At 43.5% G+C, this 21,912-nt stretch overlaps 1 protein-coding gene and 1 pseudogene across 1 annotated transcript in view; both read right to left on the bottom strand.

The window, feature by feature from the left end:
• Positions 1 to 16,322, bottom strand: part of BPNT2 (3'(2'), 5'-bisphosphate nucleotidase 2) — a 29,769-nt gene extending 13,447 nt beyond the window's left edge. The window contains exons 1-3 of the mRNA XM_059673143.1: positions 15,678 to 16,322; positions 2,981 to 3,143; positions 1,137 to 1,232 (exon numbers count right to left, since the gene is read on the bottom strand). Of these exons, the coding sequence (XP_059529126.1) occupies positions 1,137 to 1,232; positions 2,981 to 3,143; positions 15,678 to 16,064 (646 nt within the window). The 5' untranslated portion in view covers positions 16,065 to 16,322. The remainder of the gene's footprint in view (positions 1 to 1,136; positions 1,233 to 2,980; positions 3,144 to 15,677) is intronic.
• Positions 16,323 to 21,102: 4,780 nt separating this feature from the next.
• LOC132220075 (ferritin, heavy subunit-like) lies at positions 21,103 to 21,699 on the bottom strand (annotated as a pseudogene).
• Positions 21,700 to 21,912: the final 213 nt, after the last annotated feature.

Below are 21,912 nucleotides of genomic sequence, written 5' to 3'. Positions count from 1 at the left end.
CCTCTAATTTAGCTGGATGAGCTTGAGGAATGTATCAATTTTCTCAGTCTCATTTTTCTCATTTCTAAGTGGGAATACTAATAGTAATTGTATCCCTCACTCACATACTATATTAAGTGTATTAGTACTGCCATTGAGATTTTCACAGTGACACCATCCACTTTTTATGTGTTGAGGTTGGCAATGCCCTTGAGAGCTTGTTTGGAGGTTCTAGCAGGGGAGCGCAGCTACTCGTATACCCTTGACCGAAGACCGGTCCTCTCCTCGGGGGGGGAAGGTCGTCCTCTTCGACCGAGCGTGCAGCTTCGGGAGGGACGCACATGGATCGGTGAGGGAGGAGGGGGACACCCGCCTAGCCAGCCAGATCAGCCGAATCAACCCTGGCAATCAATGGGGTGACAGATGTCGCAGCCAGATCGCCCTCACATCCTGGCAATGCCCTTAAGCACCATAATATGCCCATAACCACCACAGGATCAAGCTCATTTCCTGATATGACAACAGATTTTGTTAAGACCACTTCAGGGTGGATTTCAGAATCCACACAGAATCCAACGTGTAAGAGCCCTGGACCTCAGCTACTGGGGCATCTCAATACACTAAGAATCTCTCATCTTCATTACACATTGTCTATACGCTAAAGAAAGTTCAGACAGCCCTGCTTTGTCATGTATTCTGAGGACCAACAATAAAATCCTTACTGTAGCCAGTGAAGGGGTGCGGTAGGGGAGGGGATTGACTCTAATAATTACTGAGCTACAGTTGAGATTCTGACAGGATGGTAAATACTATAGACCAGCGGTTCTCAACCTGTAAGTCTCGAATCATTTGGGGGTCGCCTAAGACCATCGGAAAACACATATATAATTACATATTATTTTTGTGATTAATCACTATGCTTTAATTATGTTCAATTTGTAACAATGAAAATACATCCTGCATATCAGATATTTACATTACGATTCATAACAGTAGCAAAATTACAGTTATGAAGTAGCAACGAAAATAATTTATGGTTGGGGGTCACCACAACATGAGGAACTATATTAAAGGGTCGCAGCATTAGGAAGGTTGAGAACCATTGCTATAGACAAATGATATAATAACATTAACTCTTGCTCTAACATATTTCTTACCTGTATATTCAGAAAAAGGCTTATGTATTACTCCTAGGACAGGTTTACCATATACAGCCACACAAACCATAGTAGTGACATACTTTCGAAGATCCTCTGTAAGAAATAAACAAACAAACACACACAATTGTTAAAGTAACATATAAATTCAGGATAGAATGTTATAATTTACTTCATTAAAAATGTATGTACATTTTATAAAATGTCTTTCACAGTCAACAATCCCCTCAAAGAGTCTATAAGTAAGAGCCAGTTTAAGGAAGTAGTTGAGTTTTGGTTTTATAAGCAAATTACCTGGGTTATTCCCCCAGATTACCATTTTATTAGCTGTATTTCTTTTTTTTTTTTTTAATATATTTTATTGATTTTTTACAGAGAGGAAGGGAGAGAGATAGAGAGTTAGAAACATCGATGAGAGAGAAACATCGATCAGCCGCCTCCTGCACATCTCCCACTGGGGATGTGCCCGCAACCAGGTACATGCCCTCGACCGGAATCGAACCTGGGACCTTTCAGTCCACAGGCCGACGCTCTATCCACTGAGCCAAACCGGTTTCGGCAGCTGTATTTCTTTGAGCATATTATTTAAATTGTTTCCTCATCTGTAAAGTACAGACACTAATTAAGTACTCATCTTTAAATACTAAAATTATTTTTAATTTTAGTATTAAATTTAAAAAAATAACCATCTCTGCACAAGGGATGAGCTCACAACATATTATCACTATTATATGATCAGGCCAATCTCAGTTTCAGAAAAACATTTTATGCACAATATTGTTTCATAATTTCAGTTATTATTAGATATACAATAGAGTGTATTCTCCCTGTTCTCGAAATAGTTACTTATTGAGTGTCTATTAAGGGTCAAGTTCAGTGCTTAAGCTCTAGAATATCAAGGTGACAAAGCAGAAGCCCCCACATTCAGAGAACTTACCACCTAGAAGGAAGAAAAATGTATAAGCAACCAACTTTAACATATGTACCAAGAGAACAGAGAAAAGGCAAGCATTAGATACCTCTGTAAGAAGCAAGGCATAGGAAAGGATCCATAGAAATGAAATCTGAACTAACACTAGGTAAAAAGAATGAAAATAGGGGTAGGGTGGTAATTCTATTTTGCTAATTATTTGCTCTCTGGGTGACTAGGGTTTACTATTTTGAATTTTAACAGTAGAGGTATATGCAATAAAATCAAAATTCCCATTATCACAGGTAAATATTGTATTCTGACTACATAAATAAATATCTAAATAACACATAACTCAATATATAAGCAAGCACCTCAATAAGTAAGTGCCAAATAGGAACCATTTGTTGTAACTGATAAAACTCCCCTTCACTGAAGAATCAGTGACACAATGAGCCACATCACCAATAAGCCAGTGTAGCTCAATGGTTCAGCATCAACCTTTGATTTAGGAGGTCACAGTTCAATTCCCAGTCAGGGCATATGTCTGGGTTGCAGAATCAATCCCCAATAGGGGGTGTGCAGGAGGCAGCCAATCAATGACTCCCTCTTATCACTGATGTTTCTATCTCTCTCCCTCTCTCTTCCTCTCTGAAATTAATTTTTTAAAAATAATAATATATACATTTATATAAAAAAAGAGTATGACATAAATTGGTTGGGGGGGGGGGGGAGGCATTGAGAATAACAGATCCAGTGCAAATGGGTTATATGACACTGCATTAATCCAGCTCTCTGTCTTAAAATCTAATGGAAAAGCTGTCTGAGATTGGAAAAATATCTACTACCATGTACATAACACCTGCTCACATTCTGATTTTCTGATATATAACAACAATCTAAAGTTTGAGATCAATTTTAATTTTAAAATTACCCGTATACTCCTGTGTAGCATCAAGTGGGTCGATCCAGACAGTAACACTTTCTGCTGGTACCTCCTTGGGGGTGGCTATTTCCTTCAGGATGTCCTCAGGAATTTTACGATCCCATAAGATAACCTCCTGATCGGTTGCATCCACATGTTCTTCTGTATTTATCTGCATCAAAAAGAGATAAGTTAAACATTTTTTAGAGTAAAAAAAAAATCACTGCCTAGGAAAGCACAAAAGAGAAAAACCTTTCAGATAAAAATCACATAAATTTAAAGTAGGTAAATCAGTATTTTTTTTTTATTTCAAGACATTTCATTACAAAATGAAACTATATTGTAAGAGAAATTACAACAATATTTTGTCTTCAAGTACTTTCCAATCCAATATTCAAACTTACCTTGTTGTCAAAAAAAGGCAAAGACTCCAAATATAGAGAAATACAAAGCCTCAAAGAAACAAGCGGATACTGTGCTTTCTGACAAGCTCCCTTTCCAGTAGATCAATGTGTTTATGCTGAATGTGATGCCATGCCTAGACACCATTACTACAGAGTGTTTATAACACTAACAGTACATGAGCAAAGTCACAGGGTGAAAACCCACAGCTATCAGCAATCTCTGGAAAGTACCCTGATGTATCCTAAATTGCCATCGAAGACCTTAAAAATAGTAATATTCCTGAAACTCCAAGCCACATAAATCATAAAATATTTTTAATACAGTGTATAGTAAACATCCAATTCATCCACTCACTTTTTCCTTTGTTGGTTTAGCAAATGTTTACTGATTCTTACTATATACCAGACATGCATCATGTTGATCCATATGAGACAAAAGTCTGTCGTTGTGGAGCTTACATTCTATTGAAGGAGATAAACAATATACAAAATAAATAAATAAGGCATGTGGTATGCTAGAGAAAATAAAATAGGGAAAAACAGGAAGTGTGTGTAGAAGAGTAGAAAAGGATTGTTCCTTAAGATAGGGTGGCTAGGATTATTCATTATGGCCCCAAAATGGAAACTACCAAATGTCCATCAACGGATGAATGGATGAGCAAAATATGGTACATCCATACCATAGAACATTATTCAGCCATAAAAAGAAATGAGGTACTGATTCATACCATAGCATGGATAAACCCGAAAACATTATACTAAATGAAAAATAAGACAGAAGAGACTAAATACTGGATGATTCCATTTATGTGAAATGTCTAGAACAGGCAGATCTATGGAGATAGATTAGTGGTTGCCTGGGGCAGAGGGTAGAACAGGTAGCAGTAAATGGGCACAGGGATATTTTTAGAGTGATGAAATTTTTCTAAAACTGATTAATGACAATGGTTGCACAATTTGGCCTAGTCACCAAAAACTACTGAATTGGACATTTGAAATGAGCAAATTATATGATACGTAAAATATGCTGCAATGATGTTAGTTTGTTTTTAAAAGACAAAGTAGCTAAGAAAGGCAACACTGAAAAGGTGGTATTAGAGTGAAAATCTAAAGGAAGTGAGCCTAGCAAGTATGTAAAGGGCCCACACTCCAGCGCATGGAATAAAAAATGCAACAGCCTGAGGTGCGCGTGTGCCTGGTACATTCAGAGTACGGCAAGGAGGCAAGCACGGCTAGAGCAAGTGAGCTAAGAAAGGAGCTAAAGATGAGGTCTGAGGTCAGACAGTAATGGAAGCCAGATGCTGAAGGACCCTGCAGGAAGGAAACAGTCAGTTGTCCTCCATCACAACCACTATTAGTAATGTGCAGAGAATCCTAGCCATTATAGAAAGCTAACGAAGGGTGAGGGCATGGGAGAGGACAAGGATTAGAAAAGAAGCAGCAAAATATGTGATTGATATCTGATTACTGAAGAAAAATTCAAAAAAATTTGCAGCAATATTATAGAACAAATTTAAGTTGCTCGATACAAGGTGAATCATTATCAATCAACTGTATTGTTATATACTAGCAAGAAATATTAAAAATATTTAACATAAAGAAAACCATTTACACTAACAACAGAAATAAATTACCTAGAAATAAATGTACCGAAGATTAGCAAAAACATTAATGCATCTATTCTTGCTGTGGGTTTTCTTTTCTTTTTTTTGCCTCAGTGGTGTGCTGTAAGTTTTCCACTGGACTCTCAGACTCCCAGAAAGGTACTCTTGTTCATGAGTAACCGCCAAAATCTATGTTCTGTGAGGGAATGTCAGTAGAGAATTCCTGCCATCTCGCAAACATCACTCTACAGTATTTTGTATCACCATACAAAAACCACAGAATAAACCATGTACAGTATACTAAAAAAATTCTGGTTTAAACCCCCATCTATCCCATATTTGGATTCCTAGAATAGCCTTTGATTGCTCTTGCCTCCTACAGTGTATTCTCGGATTCATTCATTCATTCATCCACTATTTAATGACTACACAAGCTAAACTGTTTTGGGTACTGGGATATACAGTGGGGCCTTGACTTACGAGTTTAATTCGTTCCATGACGGAGCTCGTAACTCAAATTACTCGTATGTCAAATCATAAAGTGAACAAGTGAGACACGTGATGCTGGGCTGATGTTGTGGCGTTCACTGTGACGTTCACTGTGCCAACTAGCGGTGGGGTATCTGAAGCTGGCTCGTAACCCGAATTTTAGCTCGCAACTCAAAGCAAAAAATCGGTCGAGAGACAGCTCGTATCTCGAAAAACTCGTTAGTCAAGGCCCCACTGTAATAATGAACAAAAGAGACAAAAATCATTGCTTTTATGGAGCTGTCCTTCTCAACCCAGCAATCTGCCATCTTCCTAAATGAGACTGATTTTATTACCCCCTACTTAAAACCTTCCAATAATTTCTCATTACACGGGAGACAAAATCCAGACTACTTATCATCTACAAGGCAAGGCCTGGATGATCTGTAACCTTTCTCTATTTGGACTCTTATTTACTACATCCCAGACTTCCTTGTCCATTGGCCTCAAGGCCTTTGTACTTGCACTCTTTTGCTCATGTTCTCTTTTACCAAATCTCCGCATGATGTCTGCTTCTCATTCAGCGCTCAGCTCAAATGGCCGTGCCTCAGAGTGGCCTTCCCCAACTACCCCTGGCCAAAGCATGATCCCCATCACTCTCCCACATGTTCTTACTTTTATTTCTTCAAAGACCTTATCAGTGTAAGTCACTTACTTGTTACCATGTTAACTATCTATCTTGGCCTACTAGAACAGGGGCCCTCAAACTACGGCCCGCGGGCCACATGCAAATACAAATATTGTATTTGTTCCCGTTTTGTTTTTTTACTTCAAAATAAGATATGTGCAGTGTGCATAGGAATTTGTTCATAGTTTTTTTAAACTATAGTCCGGCCCTCCAACGGTCTGAGGGACAGTGAACTGGCCCCCTGTTTAAAAAGTTTGAGGACCCCTGTACTAGAACATAAGATCCGTGTGTTCAAAGACACAGTTCCTTCATTACTGTAGCCCCATCTCCACTGCCTTATAAACCAGTGCCTTAATAATAGGTGCTAAATACTTCTTGATTGACAACATTGTCCTTCACTTAATGAAGTTTCATTTCTTCACAACCATTCTACTCAATCTACTCTCCCTCCCTCATCTCTACTGCCTATCTCATCCCAGTCCTTAACAGGGAACTGAATAAGAAATCAAGAATTCAAAACACAATTAATGCTATTTACATGACAATTCAGTTACTTTGGGGTTAAAGAGGCTTTTGGTTAATACCTTAAAAAGGTAAAATTTACATAAATCATTAAATCTTAATTAATTTTTGAATATATTGTCTCAAGCTGTACCTATGACACAGTAGGAATTCAATAACTATTTTCTAAATGGATAAACACTGCTCTATCTTATTCTCCTCCCTTTTCAGAAGCCTTTTTCTATAAACGACTAGTTCTCAACTATATCCCTATAAATAATTAAACAGGCTCTAGTGACACATCTTAAAAACAAACATACCAAAACAAAACAAAACAAAACTTCACAGAACCTCCTCTTAGTCCCACATAACACCCTAGCCAAGTTCCTTAGAAGCACAATTTCTTTAAAGACTTGTCTTTACTCGCCATCTCCCATCTTCTTCAATTTGCTTCCTTCCCCATGGAGCCACCAAGCAAACTCTCACAAAGTTCACCACTGACCTACATTCAGAACCATTATTAAGAGTACTAGAGGCCCGATGCACGAAATTCATGCATGCGTAGGGTCCCTAGACCTGGCCGATCTGTGGAGCAACTGGCCTGCTCACCGGCCCTGCCACCAGTCACCTCCTTCTCTGGGGCGACCAGCAGGGTGATGGGGGGGGGGGGGGGAGGAGAGAGGGAGCATGCCAGCCCACTAACAGGCTGGCCCCACTCCTCTGCCACCACCACCACTGGTCACCTCCCGCTACAGGGCGACTGGCGGGGTGATTGGGGCCCCCGCTGGCACCCACCTTGACTGGCCTGAGGCCTGGGGGCTGGGGACAGCTCCTGCTTTGAGTGTCTGCCCCCTGGTGGTCAGTGTGCATCATAGCTACCGGTCATTCCACTGGTCGTTCCGCTGTCCAGTCAATTTGCATATTAGGCTTTTCTTATATAGGATAGGATGTGTTTTATCATCAGAATTCCAGCTCCTCTATTTATTGGGAATGTGACTTACCTAGACTAGTCAACTAATCTTTCTGAGCTGCAGTTACCAAGTGCTAAAAATGGATGACAAATATATCTCCCTACAGTGTTCTTTGTATGACTTAATGAAATAGAAAAGGTAAAACAAATAGTACAGTGCTTAACACCGAGTAAGCATTTAATAAAAGTTGGCTGCTACTATTAAGTAACTAGAGGCCCAGTGCATGAAATTCATGCACTCGGGTGGGGGAGGTTCCTCAGTCTGGCCTGCGCCCTCTCACAGTCCGGGAGCCCTCAGGGGATGTCTGACTGCCGCGGAGGTAGGAGAGGCTCCCACCATCGCCGCTCGGCTAGACAGCCATGAGCCAGGCTTATGGCTGAGAAGTGCTCCCGCTGTGGGAGCGCACAGACCACCAGGGGGCAGCTCCTGTGTTGAGCGGGATCAGGCCAAACCCGGCTCTCCCACATCCCCTGAGGGGTTCTGGATTGCGAGAGGGTGCAGACCAGGCTGAGAGATCCCACTGGCACGATCAGGGCTGGGGAGTGACGCAGGAGGTTGGTCAGCCAGGGAGGGACCACAGGAAGGCTCCAGGGCATGTCCAGCCTATCTTGCTCAGTTCTGATTGGCCACACCCCAGCAGCAAGCTAACCTACTGGTCCGAGTGTTTGCCCCTGGTGATCAGTGCACCTCATAGCAACTGGTCGACCGTTGACTGTCTGCCCCCTGGTGGTCAGTGCAAGTCATAGTGAGCTTAGCATATTATTAGCATATTAAGCTTTAACTGGTTGAACGGACAACTAGACGACCGGACACTTAGCATATTAGGCTTTTATTATGTAGGACTAGGGGCCCGGTGCACGAAATTCGTGCACTGGGTGTGTGTGGGGGGGAGTGTCCCTCAGCCCAGCCTGCCCCCTCTCATATACTGGGAGCCCTCAGGCGTTGACCCCCATCACCCTCCAATCGCAGGATCGGCCCCTTGCCCAGGCCTGACGCCTCTGACAGAGGCGTCAGGCCTGGGCAGGGGACCCTCATTTCCCCCCATCACTGGTTCTGCACCCAGCCCAGGCCTGATGCCTCTGGCCCAGGCATCAGGCCTGGGCAGGGGACCCCCAGAACCCTCCGATTGCTGGCTCTGCCCCTTGCCCAGGCCTGATGCCTCAGCCAGAGGCGTAGACCCCATCACCCTCTGATCACCTGATCGGCCCCTTGCCCAGGCCTGACGCCTCCGCCAGAGGTGTCAGGCTTGGACAGGGGACCCCCATCTCCCCCCGATCACTGGCTCTGGCCCCCGCCCAGGCCTGAGGCCTCTGGCCCAGGAATCATGCCTGGGCAGGGGACCCCCATCTCCCTCTGATCGCTTGCTCCACCCCCCGCCCAAGTCTGACACCTCTGACCCAGGCTTCAGGCCTGGGCAAGGGCACCATCATATCCCCCCAATCCCCGGCTCAGCCCCCCGCCCAGGCCTGATGCCTCGGCCAGAGGAGTTGACCCTCATCACCCTCCGATCACCAATCACCGGATCGGCCCCTTGACCAGGCCTGAGGCCTCCGGCAGAGGTGTCAGGCCTGGGCAGCGGACCCCCAGCTCCCCACGGTTGCAGGCTCCGCCCCTGCCCAGGCCTAAAGCCTCTGGTTGAGGAGTCCGGCCCGGGCAGCAGGGACCCGCAGCTGCAGCAGCCCCACGATCATGGGCTCCGCTTTAGGCCCAGGCAAGGGATCCCTAGCCCCCGGGACTGCCAGCTTCGCCCGTGTCCAGCTCCCATCGCTGGCTCCACCCCTACTTCCTGCTATCACTGGCCAGGGTGGCAAAGGCGCCTGATTCTCCGATCATGGCTGGGGGGCAGGGCAAAGGTGGCCCCAGAGCCGCCTTTGCCCTGCCCCCCAGCTCTTAGCTCCCCCCTGGGTTTCCGATCACTGTCAGTGGCAGGGGGCTTCTTCCTGCTTTCCCTTTCGCCTCCCTGCATTGTGCCTACATATGCAAATTAACCGCCATCTTGTTGGCAGTTAACTGCCAATCTTAGTTGGCAGTTAATTTGCATATAGCCCTGATTAGCCAATGAAAAGGGTAGCTCGTACGCCAATTACCATTTTTCTCTTTTATTAGTGTTGATTATTTTCAGTCTTTGTTATACTTGGTTGTAGGTACTCATCTTTCCCTTTCATGCAATATTCTTTCATTAAGCAATCCTGTCCACAGCTGGTTTCAATCAATATCACATTTATGACTCACAAATTTGTATTTCTAATTCAGAAATATCAAGAGCTTCAGACCCATATGTATTTAACTATCTCCTTAACATGTTCCCCTGAACATACAAGGCACCTCTAATTTAAGTCTAAGATAACACTTAATCTGCCCTCTAGTACTTAACATCCCTAACTCCCTTTCACCATGAGCAAAACCAGAAATGAGTCATTTTTGACACATCGGTAAAAATTTCCTCATATCCTTCCACATCTAACTTCTCTACAATCATAACTCCAATTCAAAATGTATCATCTCTCACTTGAAAAAGCCTCCTAAGTGGTCTACCACCTCTACTATTCTTCAAGCGTCTACCCTGAGCCCTTCCAATCACTCAAAACTGTAGTTTAAGAGTACACTTTAGTTATACCTCTTGGAGTACCTTATCTATAGAATCAGACAGACCTGAGATGATTCTCAGTTCATGAAGTGAATCTCTGTGAACCTAAGATTATTTTCTAGCTGTATATCCTTTGGCAAATTATTTAGCTTCTCCAAGTCTCAATTTATGTGCAAAATGGAGGTAATAGTACTCACCTCCTGTTTTTTGTCAAGTAAATAAATAGAGGCAATAAGAAACTCAATTCAGTGCTTGCCAGTTACTGAGGACTAAATAAATGTCATCTAGTAAATCAAGCTAAGTATAACTTTCCCATTGCCCAGGTTCTGGTCCTCATCTCCCACACAGCCTATTTTAAAAGTCTCCTTGACTGGTCTCACCCACTCCAAGTGCCAAAAGCCAAAACAAAGTATGGCACATTGTAAACTTCAAGAAGAGTCAGGTAAATCTTTTATACTCTAGGATGAACTAAAGATCTGGTCCAAACTTCATTGAATTTGGTATATGATACAGCTCCTGCCTACCTTTCTTCCATGTGCTTCTGATTCAAGCTCATCAGGCTACTTGATTTTACTACAGTAAAATCCTCTATTGGGCCTATCCCAATGAATGTTTTTTTTCTCTGTCTGCAATGTTTATTGCTGCACTGATTATCACACTAGAGGCCCGGTACACGAAAATTTGTGCACTGGGGGGGAGGGGGGTGTCCCTCAGCCTGGCCTGCCCCCTCTCACAGTTTGGGAGCCCTCAGGGGATGTCCCACTGATAGCACAGGGAGTGGGCCTAACCACAGTTTGGCCACCCTCTGCGGGAGGCAACTGGGCTGATCAGGGGAAGGCGCCGCCCCCATCACCCTGCTGCTGCTGCCACTGCCGGCTGCGAGGCCTGAGTCCCGGGCCTCACAGCTGCCAGGGCTCATGGCTGCCTGGGCCCGGGGCCTTACAGCCACTGGAGCTCACGGCTACCTGAGCCCCGGGCCTCGCAGCCACTGTGGCTTTGTCCAGATGGATGTCTGGAAGATGTCCGCCCTAATTAGCATATTACCCTTTTATTAGTATAGATTACTAGTTACCTCAAAAAAGCGAAGAAATTGTAACACAAGTTTAATAATTGGCCTAGGCTGGAGACTGGACAAGATGTCAAAGACAAGTGTTCTTTGCACTATACTAGAACTTGTCAACTTTTCTAGTGGGTACTCCTGTTGAAAGAATTAAACTACTATTCTAGAGGTCAGGAAGACATGGACACAAGCTGCTCCTACCAGCTTGAAATATCATGCTTTATCTTAAATCATTGTCAAAACTCTGAACAAGTCGAGATGAGGACAGGAGCCCCTCAAATAAAGAATTCCCTTTAGCTCAGCCAGAGTGGCTCAGTGGTTGAGTGTCGACCAAGGAACCAGAAGGTCACGGTTCAATTCCCAGATAGGGCATATACCCAGGTTGAGAGCTCAATCCCCAGTGTGGGGCATGAGGGAGGCAGCCGATCAATGATTCTCTCCCATCATTGATGTTTCTATTTATCTCTCTTTCTCCATCTTCCTTCCTTTATGAAATCAATACAAAATATATATTTTTTTTAAAGAATTCCCTTTACTTTAAATCATAAAGATAAATCTAAATTTGTCTGTTCTGTTTCTCTGCAAATCCACTCCAGCAATCTTCAGCCTTCATTTTCATCATTATACACAAGACGCTGTGTCATACCAATGCTGCATTTATTATTTTCACACAGTGAAACCAAGCACTGCCAATGTGTTTAAGAACTGCTGCCCTGAGAGCTCAACAAAGATCACTAACATGAAAAAAGTTAAATATAAAAGGAAATCCAGGTATCCTAGGCCAAACTTTAGTTTTCTTAGGACAAACTTGAGTAGGGCTTCTCAATGTGGGCACAAGTTGAAAAATTAGGCCAGGTAATTCCTTGTTATGGGGGTCTTTTCTATGCAGTGTGGGTTGTTTACCCTTTACCTACAGGATGTCAATAGCATTCTACCTCCCGTTGTGAGAACCAAAAATCTCCAGGCACTGCCAAATGTCCCCCAGATGCAAAATTGTCCCCGGTTTAGTTAGTGCTTCAGAGCAACGATTTTCAGCTGGTGTGCTGCAGGAGGCACACTAGTGTGCCACAAGAATTTTTAAAACATGAAATACCTCTTTAGTCAGGGGCACTGACTTCTTTTCACTTTCCCTTAGACCAGTGATCGGCAAACTGCGGCCCCTTGAGTGTGGCTCTTCCACAAAATACCACGTGCAGGCGCACACGTACAATACGATTGAAACTTCGTGGCCACACTCAAGGGGCCAAAGAGCTGCATGTGGCTCGTGAGCCGCAGTTTGCCGACCACTACCTTAGGTTGTCAAATAAAAAAAGACAACAGCCAGCACAACGATAATTGTCCAGTGTGAATGAATCAAAATTTTACCTATTTTTTTGTTAGATCTGCAAAAAATATACATTTTGGTGTGCTGCATAATTTTAGTAATTACTTTACGTGTGTCATGAGATGAAAAAGGTTGAAAATCGTTGCTCTAGAGCAGGGGTCCTCAAACTACGGCCCGCAGGCCACATACAAACACAAATATTCTATTTGTTCCCGTTTTGGTTTTTTACTTCAAAATAAGATATGTGCAGTGTGCATAGGAATTTGTTCATAGTTTTTTTTTAAACTATAGTCCGGCCCTCCAACGGTCTGAAGAACAGTGAACTGGCCCCCTGTTTAAAAAGTTTGAGGACCCCTGCTCTAGAGCAAGCGTGTCAAACTCAAAAGGCTAACATGGGCCAAATAAACGAGGCATGCGGCCCACGGACTGTGAGTTTGACATGCTTGCTCCAGAGTGACATGCTATATTGTTTTTCTGAGGGGTGAACTTTATTAGGAAAGCTCACCCTAGCCAGTTTGGCTCAGTGACTAGAGCCGTTGGCCAGTGGACTGAAGGGTCCCAGATTTGATTCTGGTCCAGGGCACATGCCAAGGTTGTGGGCTCAATCCCCAGTGGAGGGGTGTGCAGAAGTCAGCCCATCAGTGATTCTCTCTCATCATTGATGTTTCTATCTCTCTCTCCCTTTCCAAAATCAATAAAAATAAAGTAATTTTAGAAAGGGTATGAGAACAAAGCATAGATGTTTAAAATATATTGGAAAGCTCAAGCATCTTACTCTAGGAAAGTCGTGGGAGAAAAGAGACCTCTTTCCATTTGCACGGGCTTCTTGATGCTGATTTTCCATAAGAAAATAAACTGAGTGGGATTTGATTTAAGTCCCTTACCAAAATATTGCAGGTGAGGCTTCAAAAACAACCAGACATTTAAGACTGTACTTCTGCGTGTTGGGGGAAGGGAGTGAAGAAAGAAAAGAATCCATGGCTGAGTCCCTACTTAGATGGCTACAACATTTGGCCTCTAGTCTAACAACATAGCGACAAAAGGAGATAGCTCAACATGACACTACCCTATTTTGGCATTGTATAATCAGCGGTTCTCAACCTGTGGGTCACGACCCCTTTGGCGGTCGAACGACCCTTTCACAGGGGTCATATCAGATATTTACATTACGATTCATAACAGAAGCAACATTACAGTTATAAAGTAGCATTGAAAATAATTTTATGGTTGGGTCACAACATGAGGAACTGTATTTAAAGGGCCAGAAGTTTGAGAACCACTGGAAATGAACATAACCTCCTCTATTCCACCAATCACCACCCAAAATGAACACTAAAGACTATATGCAAACATTCAAACAATTCCAAGCAGACAAGGAGACTTCAACATCTACAATTCCGAAAGTTTAGCTTTAGTGTTTAATAAAAGGCAGCTCTCTACCCTTGGCAGCTGTTAGTGTTTGCTAATAAGTGAGAAAGCAAACTCAGAATCCTGTGGAAGTTACCCAAGACAAAAGCTTTGGCAGAAGTGGAGTGGGGTGGAGTTGGCATGTGAACACACATGCACAAACTGATTTATGTTTTCAATATTTAAGAATATTTTTATCTTTACCTTAAAAAAATTCAACTCTGCTTACCATATTCCATTATTATTGCTTTTAAGCTTGTACAATTTTGTTTCCCTAGGAAACCACACTATACGTTGTTTTAAGTAGCCTCCTAAAGATCTAGCTAAAATGAAGTTAGACTGATGATATAAACTGTGCAGTAAAGTGCCATGAGCTTCAGATTTCCCATCTGTAAAGTGGGCATAAATAAAATTTACTTCTGAAGTCGCTGTGAGGATCAAATGAAGTCCTGTGTGGCCAGTATCTGGGCACCTAGAATATACTCAATAAATTGTTACTATTGCTACTGTTACAACTATGTCAACTTCTCTGAAACTCCTGTTTCTTCTACCAACTCTAGGGAACCAGAGAGATGCAAACACAGGCAAGTATAAACTGTGATAAGGCAGGGTAGGGCCAAAGAAAAATGGAAAATGTTGTGCGTTGTGTTTGAGAATTCCTGTGTTAATTACATCTGGTATTCAGCAGCTCATGATGAAAGCCAATGTTACTTGCTGTAAAAAAAAATAAATAAATAAAAGAAAAAAAGACAGGAAGAGGAAAAAAGAAAACCACAGAAATAATAAGACAGACTAGAATGAGGGTCACACATGCTATGTAATTCTACAATGACAACACTCTCCTAACTCTCCCAAAGAAGCGCCGGGTTAGATTTCATTGTTGATCTAATTAACTACACTCCACCGGAAACAACTTTTCTTCCCAGTAGCCAAAAACGTCTGAATTTCCCTAATACAGCAATGCCTTCCCAGAAAGATTCCGTACTAGGAATCTACCCCCCCCAAAAAAAGCCAATGCTCTTCAATTCTTATTTTCTGGCGTAAATAAGGGAATAGGCAGTTGAAATGAAGTTGCTGAGAAATATACTGCCCAAAAGCTCCTTGAAGGGCCCTCAGAATATGTGCCATTCAGAGGGTCCTGATGACACTGCAACCAAGTAGCCATCCCACCAGGGCCGCGCGCCATGGCACCTCCTCCAGGGTTGCTGACCTTCCGTTGGTTCCTGGTAGGTCGGCCAGAAAACGTGTCTTAATCCAGTCACCATCTTTCCAGCAATGAAATCAGGGGTGGCTGGAGGACCTTGGGGCTTCTAGTGCAAGCCCTTTCATTTCACAGAGGAGCCCGAGGCAGGCCGTGAAGGGAAGCTCGGCCCTTTGATGTGAAAGCTCCGGATCCCAGGCACAATGCCGGCCACGCACACGCGCACGCACTCGGGAAGGGGCCAGGGGGCCTGGGCCCTTAGACGGCCTGCCATCCCCCCGGCTCTTCCAGGAACGGTGTGACCTTGAGCACCTCCAGTCCAGGGTCTCCATCTCCAATCCCATCTGTGCAATGGGAGCGAGAGCCCCCGATCTGGGGCTGTGGGCAGGAGCCTACGTGCTGGGGCCCGTTCTCGGGCTCCCGGGCTCCCGGGCTCCCACGCTCCCGGCCCGCCGCGCCCCCCGCGCCCGGCGCTCGCGGCACCCACCCACCTGCACGTTGGGGAAGGCGGTCTTGAGCAGGTAGAACATCTTGCGGTTGGACAGCACGTCCCCGCTGGTCATCTTGTCGTCGGCCCCCTCGCGCGTCTTCCCCTTGGACTTCTCGTGCAGGACGTTGCTTTCGCGAACGCGCCGCACCTCGTCGCCCCCGCGGACGGCGGCCAGCACCGACACGGCCAGCATCTCGCGCAGGTCCACGGTGCCGCCGTCGGCCGCGGCCACGGGCCCCGCCGGGCCGCCCGCGGGCTCGCCGCCCAGGCCGAAGAGGCTGAAGCGGCCGGCCAGGAAGCCCGAGTAGAGGTGGTAGAGCACGCCGAGCCCCAGCAAGCAGAACACGGCCACCCCCAGGGGGGACAGGCGGATGCCCATGGGGGCCATGGCGCCGGAGGCCGGGCGCTCCGGGCGGCGGCCTTCACCGGCCTCCCGCGCAGCCGCCGCGCTCCCTCCCGGGCCGGGCACCGCGCGCTCTACACCGGCGCCCGCTCCCCGGCGCCCGCGCGCCCCATCGCTCCTTCCCGGGAAAGGCTGAGCCGCGCCGCGGGGCGCACCTTGGCCGTCCCGCGTGCCCCACTTGCCAGGACGGTGCAGCCGGGTCTCACATCCACGTTCGCCAACTGCCGGGAGGTGAAAGGGTAGCGTGGGTGTGTATCCGGGTTACGCCAAGGGGCGGGGCGAGAGTAAGGGGCGGGGCGAGAGTAAGGGGCGGGGCTGTTTGGGGGCGGGGCGGGCCGGCTGGCTACGTGCTTCTGCTCCGGGAGGTGTTGGACCCGCTGCCTCCTTTCTTTGGGTGGGCGCAGGGTATGGGTTTGCAAATCGCTGCTGGGTATGGGAAGCTAGCTGCCTTCCACGCAGGGAAGGCTACTGACTGCCTTGTGAACATTTAATCTCCCCTTGAACGCCAATGTATGGCTGAACTAAAGGAACACAGGGAAATAAAAGTCATTTTAAGAGAGATCTGCAGGGTTTTTTCATCCGCGCTTGTGTTTTTTAATCTGCTCCCTGCACTCTTGCAGGCATAGCAATAGGTGAGCGGTGCCAGGAGGAATTTTACTTGCCTCTTTATTCTGTTAGCATCTCTTGTCGTCTAAATGCTTGTGCGTTTTTATCGGTATATATAGACATCATGCCTTACCTCTACCAGATAGTATAAACCATCCTCTGTGTCAGTGATTTCCAACCTTTTTCATCTCATGGCACACATAAACTAATCACTAAAATTCTGCGGCACACCAAAAGATATATTTTTTTTTGCAGATCTGAAAAAAAAAGATATAATTTAGATTCATTCACACCGGACAGCGTTGTGTTAGCTGTTGTCATTATTTTTTTTCATTTGACAATCTAAAGGAAAAGAGGTTAGTGCCCCTGGCTAAATAGTTTAGAAATGTTTTAGAAATTTTTGTGGCACCCCAGTGTGCCTCCTGCAGCACCCTGGTTGAAAATGGCTGCTATATGTAGCTAGAAAACATACCTTGTTCCCGGGCTTTCATAATGAAAAAATACTTCATCCATCTCTCACTTTCAAGGACATGTATTTATACTTTCCTCCCAGAGGTTGAGGAGGCAGAGAAATTGCCTGAGCAAGTCCGCTTGATATAAAGTTTGTCCCAGGATGGTCAGTCAAGATAGAACATACAATCTTTGAGTCAACGTAAGCCCTCCAAATGTACTTACAGAAGCATTTAATAGAAATAACTGCCTTCTACTATGCTGCTGACCTTAGCAAGAATAGTAGATATTTAAATTTTAATTAGTGTTATAATTAGTGTGGATAAGTTTACCATCCATCTCAAAAGTGAATATTAAGATGTGCAGTATCATTCTTAAATGTTAGAATATTTACATAAAATGAACTGAAAATGCAACCTATTTTACTGTTGAAAGCCAAAAGTCATTGGTTTTAAGTGGGCTTTAATATTAAGGAAATTAGAAACTGCAAGTTTGGATTCCAAACATCCATTGCTAGGCAAGTCATTCGAGACAGCCTGACCTTTACCACTTGGAGTTCAGGGCATCTGTATAATTTGCATAAGGATATACAGATACAATAAACAAAGACTACTGACCGCTTGGTTTCCCTGCCAGCAATCTGTAACAAGCTTAAAAATAATCACAGCACAAAATCAAGTACAAATACAAATCGATGAAAGAACAGTTCCTGGAGTGTTGGCAGCACCAGACAAAGGAACTGGCACTGTCCTTGTTAGCTTTTGGGAGCATCTCCAAAATTAGACAAAGCTCCTCTCAGTAGAAATCTGAAAGTGAAGGTCACCAAATCCAAGGATAAATATAAAGATTAAGACATAAAATATGTAAGGTGCCAATGCAACAGAACCCCCTGAAACTGCGCTATGAGCTCGACAAAACGTATGAGTTGGGTAAGTAGTTATGAAAATATTTAAAGCATTGTTGGAAACCTGGTTGAGGTTTGTAAAAATAAACTGAACATTGTTTTCCAAGGATATTGGAAAGGAGTATCAAGCCGTGGTCACCGTGACACTATGCGAAGCATCAGTGAGACAACTAGAGAGATACTAAAGCTCTGAAGCATTTTCACTATGAGAAGGGGATTTAAGAATTGAGGGAAAAGATGCCAAGGCATGTGAAAAGAATGAGAGCGAGATTAAAGGTCAGAGTTTCAAGAGGTGACAACTGATGAAAGATAACATGTAATCATTAGCAACTTCATGCCAAAAAGGAAAATATTAATTAATTACATGGGGGACAGTAATGCTGTCATAAAACCTTCATAGGAATTTAAAGGAAACTTGCATTTCCAGTAACAAGTTGTTAGAACCTTTAAAAATGTGTTTATACGAATGAAAATTATATGAAAGTAAATGTAGAATAATTTGCTAATTTGTGGTTTGTGCATTGAGTTAAACTGGTCTTCCAAAAACAACCTTTTCTCTAGTTGTTGAGGAAGATGTAGACTACCTAATATTTCTTCTGTGTAAATACTAATAGCAACAAAAATTGACATACAGTAGAAACTTGTTGTTGTTAATCTCATCTTAGGATGTTTTTTCCCATTGATTTTTTTTAGAGAGAGTGAAGTGAGGAAGGTGAGGAGAGAGAGAGAGAGAGAGACTATGAGTTGCCTCCTGCACCGCCTGGACTGAGGCCAGGGATCAAACCTACAACCCAGGTATGTGCCCTTGACCAGTAATCAAACCTGCTACTCTTTGGTGCAAGGGTCGATGCTCCAACAACTGAGAAACACTGGCCAGGGCTATAGTAGGAACTTCTTTAATCGCCTTCCAATTAACCGGCTTACTAAATACTGCTCCCCACCACCTGTGTGGTCACACCTAGTAAGGTTAAGTGCTCTTCGGGCACCTGCCCCCTTTCACTCCCACTAGTAGAACTTTATATACTCTTGAGTTAGTTTTTCAATACCATTTTGACATTGTGGCTATTATTATAAATACATATAAATTAAGTATTATGTAAAATAAGCAAATGTTAATGTAAATATAAAGCTGAAAGCTTTGGATGACTTGATATAGGTGAGTTGCTTAAAAACAAAAATTGCCATTAAATTAGATTTGGAGCAAAAACTGTAGTTGATTGTGAAGAAAAGAATCAAAAGTTTAAACAGATGCTGAAAGTAGATTGCTTAATTTATAAGAGCCTAAGGTGATCATCCTAGATGATGCATTACTCATAAGGTTGAAATAAGTGAATGGATAAAAGATAAGATGTGGTATACACACAACAGGATATTACTCAGCCATAAAAAAGATTGAAATCTTGCTATTTGTGACAACATGTATGGACCTTGAGGTCATTATGCTAAGTTAAATAAGTGAGACAGAGAAGGACAAATACCATATGATCTCACTTACTAGTATAAGTGGAAACTAGAAAAACAAAATAAATGAATAAAACAAAACAGATACAGATCCGCTGATATAGAGAACAAGCTGATGTTTGTCAAGGGTGGTGGTGAATGGGAATAAACATTTTTTAAGTCACAGGTTATATAATCCTATATAATAAAAGGCTAATATGCAAATCGACCAAACAGCGGAACAACGGGTCCCTATGATGTGCACTGGCCACGAGGGGGCAGACACGTAATGCAGGAGCTGCCCCCTGGTGGTCAGTATGCTCCCACAGGGGGAGTGCCGCTCAGCCAGAAGCCCTGAGCTGGGCTCACAGCTGGTGAGGGCAGAGGATGTGGCAGGAGCCTCGCCCATCTCCCCAGTGAGCTAAGGATGTCTGGCTGACAGCTTAGGCCCGCCACCTAAGCTGTCAGTCAGACATCCCCCGAGGGCTCCAAGACTGCGAGAGGGCCCAGGCCAGGCTGAGGGACCCCCAGCCCCCACCAGTGCACAAATTTCATGCACCGGGCCTCTAGTTCCATTTATATTAAACATCCAGAATAGGTAAATCCACAGATACAGAAAGTAGATTAGTGCCTACAAGAGGCTGGTGGACGGAGGGAATGGGGGGTGATTGCTAATGGGCCCAGAGCTTCTTTGCCAGCTGATGAAATGCTCTGGAAATAGACACTAGTGTTTATGAGGGGGGAAAAAGAACTGCAAGTAGTGAATATATACAAAGAAAAGTCTGTCTTATATTAAAAGATAAGCAAGTGATAATATATGGACATCTTTTAAGTGTTTAAGATGTCTAGGTTTTTTTTTTTATAATTTCCCACATTAGTTGTGCTTTCTCAATTAACTGACCCACTCCAGTCCTGATTACATCCAACAAAGGGCCTCTTCTAGATGCCTGGATTTTGCAACCTTTCTATAAATGCCATCTGTCCTCAAGCCCTCCATTATATGTGAAGTAAATAATACTTATTAGTGAAAGATTATTAACATCGTAAATGATGAGGATATTTTGGTTTGTCTAAATGACTCCTGACCTCAAAATTTACCTTGGAGAAACAGTGTGTGTGTATGTGTGTGTGGTGAGAGAAAGAGAAATCTGCCAGTTAGTTTCCTTGTATTTTTCTTTTTTTTTTTTTAAAGTGCTTTTTAGGGGGACAATATAATTAATGAAAGGTTCAGGATAGTTGGACCCTAGGTAAAAATGTGTTTGCTACCATTCTGAGAAAGCAAAACAAAACAGTAAACTGATGACATTTTTTCATGTTTAAATACTAAGCTTCCAAGAAGAGTATTATTTGTAGTCTTCCCTTAAATGTTCAATCCTATAAAAATGATAATTCTTTTTTTTTTTTTTTTTTTTTTTTTTTTTTTTATAAACCAGTGATACTGTGTTTGGTTCTGTCATTAAAGTTGTATCTTTTGACAGCATAAGCAATTCTGGGACAGTGGCTTTCATATGTTAAGATTGTGGATGGTCTATTTCTAATGCATGATCTACATCCGTTCTTATTTTTTATAATGCACAACCAGATTTATTTATACACACAATAATGAAGGGAAGCAATTTTCTGTCAAATGGAGAAGATTAAGGAGCTGATTGTGGGATCTACTACAATGGAAAGACTTGCTTTGCTGCCTTCAGCAGGCCTTTTAAATGGGTCTTCTTGCTGGGCCAGCTTTTTAATCCTTTATGATATCTAAGCTGGTGTTCCAGATAGCCTGCGTTCCTCCAGTGTTTATCCAGGTACTTTCCCATGAAGCGAAAGAGACCAGTTTCACCATTGGCAGAAGCCACGGTGGTCAGGTCTAACAGGAGCTCAGTTAACTTGTTCTCCAACTCCAGAGCAGACTCCAGAGCAGTAGGCCAGCTCCCCAGTTATCTATCTCAGGCCTCTTAATCACTGGAAGGCAGATTTTACCCCAGGTTTTCTTAGATATCTCGGGAATTGCTTTGTATGTTGCCTCTTCACCTGAGCTTGGTCTTAGAAGAATGCAGCAGAAAGAGGTGCGCCCATGTCTTCATTGTAATTAACAGGCATAGATAAATAAGCATCACTGATGTGCAGCTCATAAGATGTCACGTGAATAATAGCAACCCCACACTCTTCAGAAAGGAGGTTCTAGACCTGGGATCTCAGCTTTAGAGGAAACCAGGCATAAACATCCATTCTTAAAATTGTTTTCCACCTGGATTTAGAAATACTCAACTAAGTGGGTAACTTTTTCAATTAATATAAAATAATTATGTTAGCATTAGAACCTTCTACTGTGGCCCTGATCTTTGCAACAATAATAGCGATTCTTATTAAATAGAGGCAATGTTGTAGGCACATGCAATAGAAAACTACGTATATTCTTTTACCCTTTGAAATTATAATCAC

Source organism: Myotis daubentonii, chromosome 17 (genome assembly GCF_963259705.1).
Source record: "Myotis daubentonii chromosome 17, mMyoDau2.1, whole genome shotgun sequence".
Classification (NCBI taxonomy): Eukaryota; Metazoa; Chordata; class Mammalia; order Chiroptera; family Vespertilionidae; genus Myotis; species Myotis daubentonii.
The sequence above is the reverse complement of the archived record's forward strand: the minus strand, read 5'-3'. Positions and strand labels throughout refer to the sequence as shown.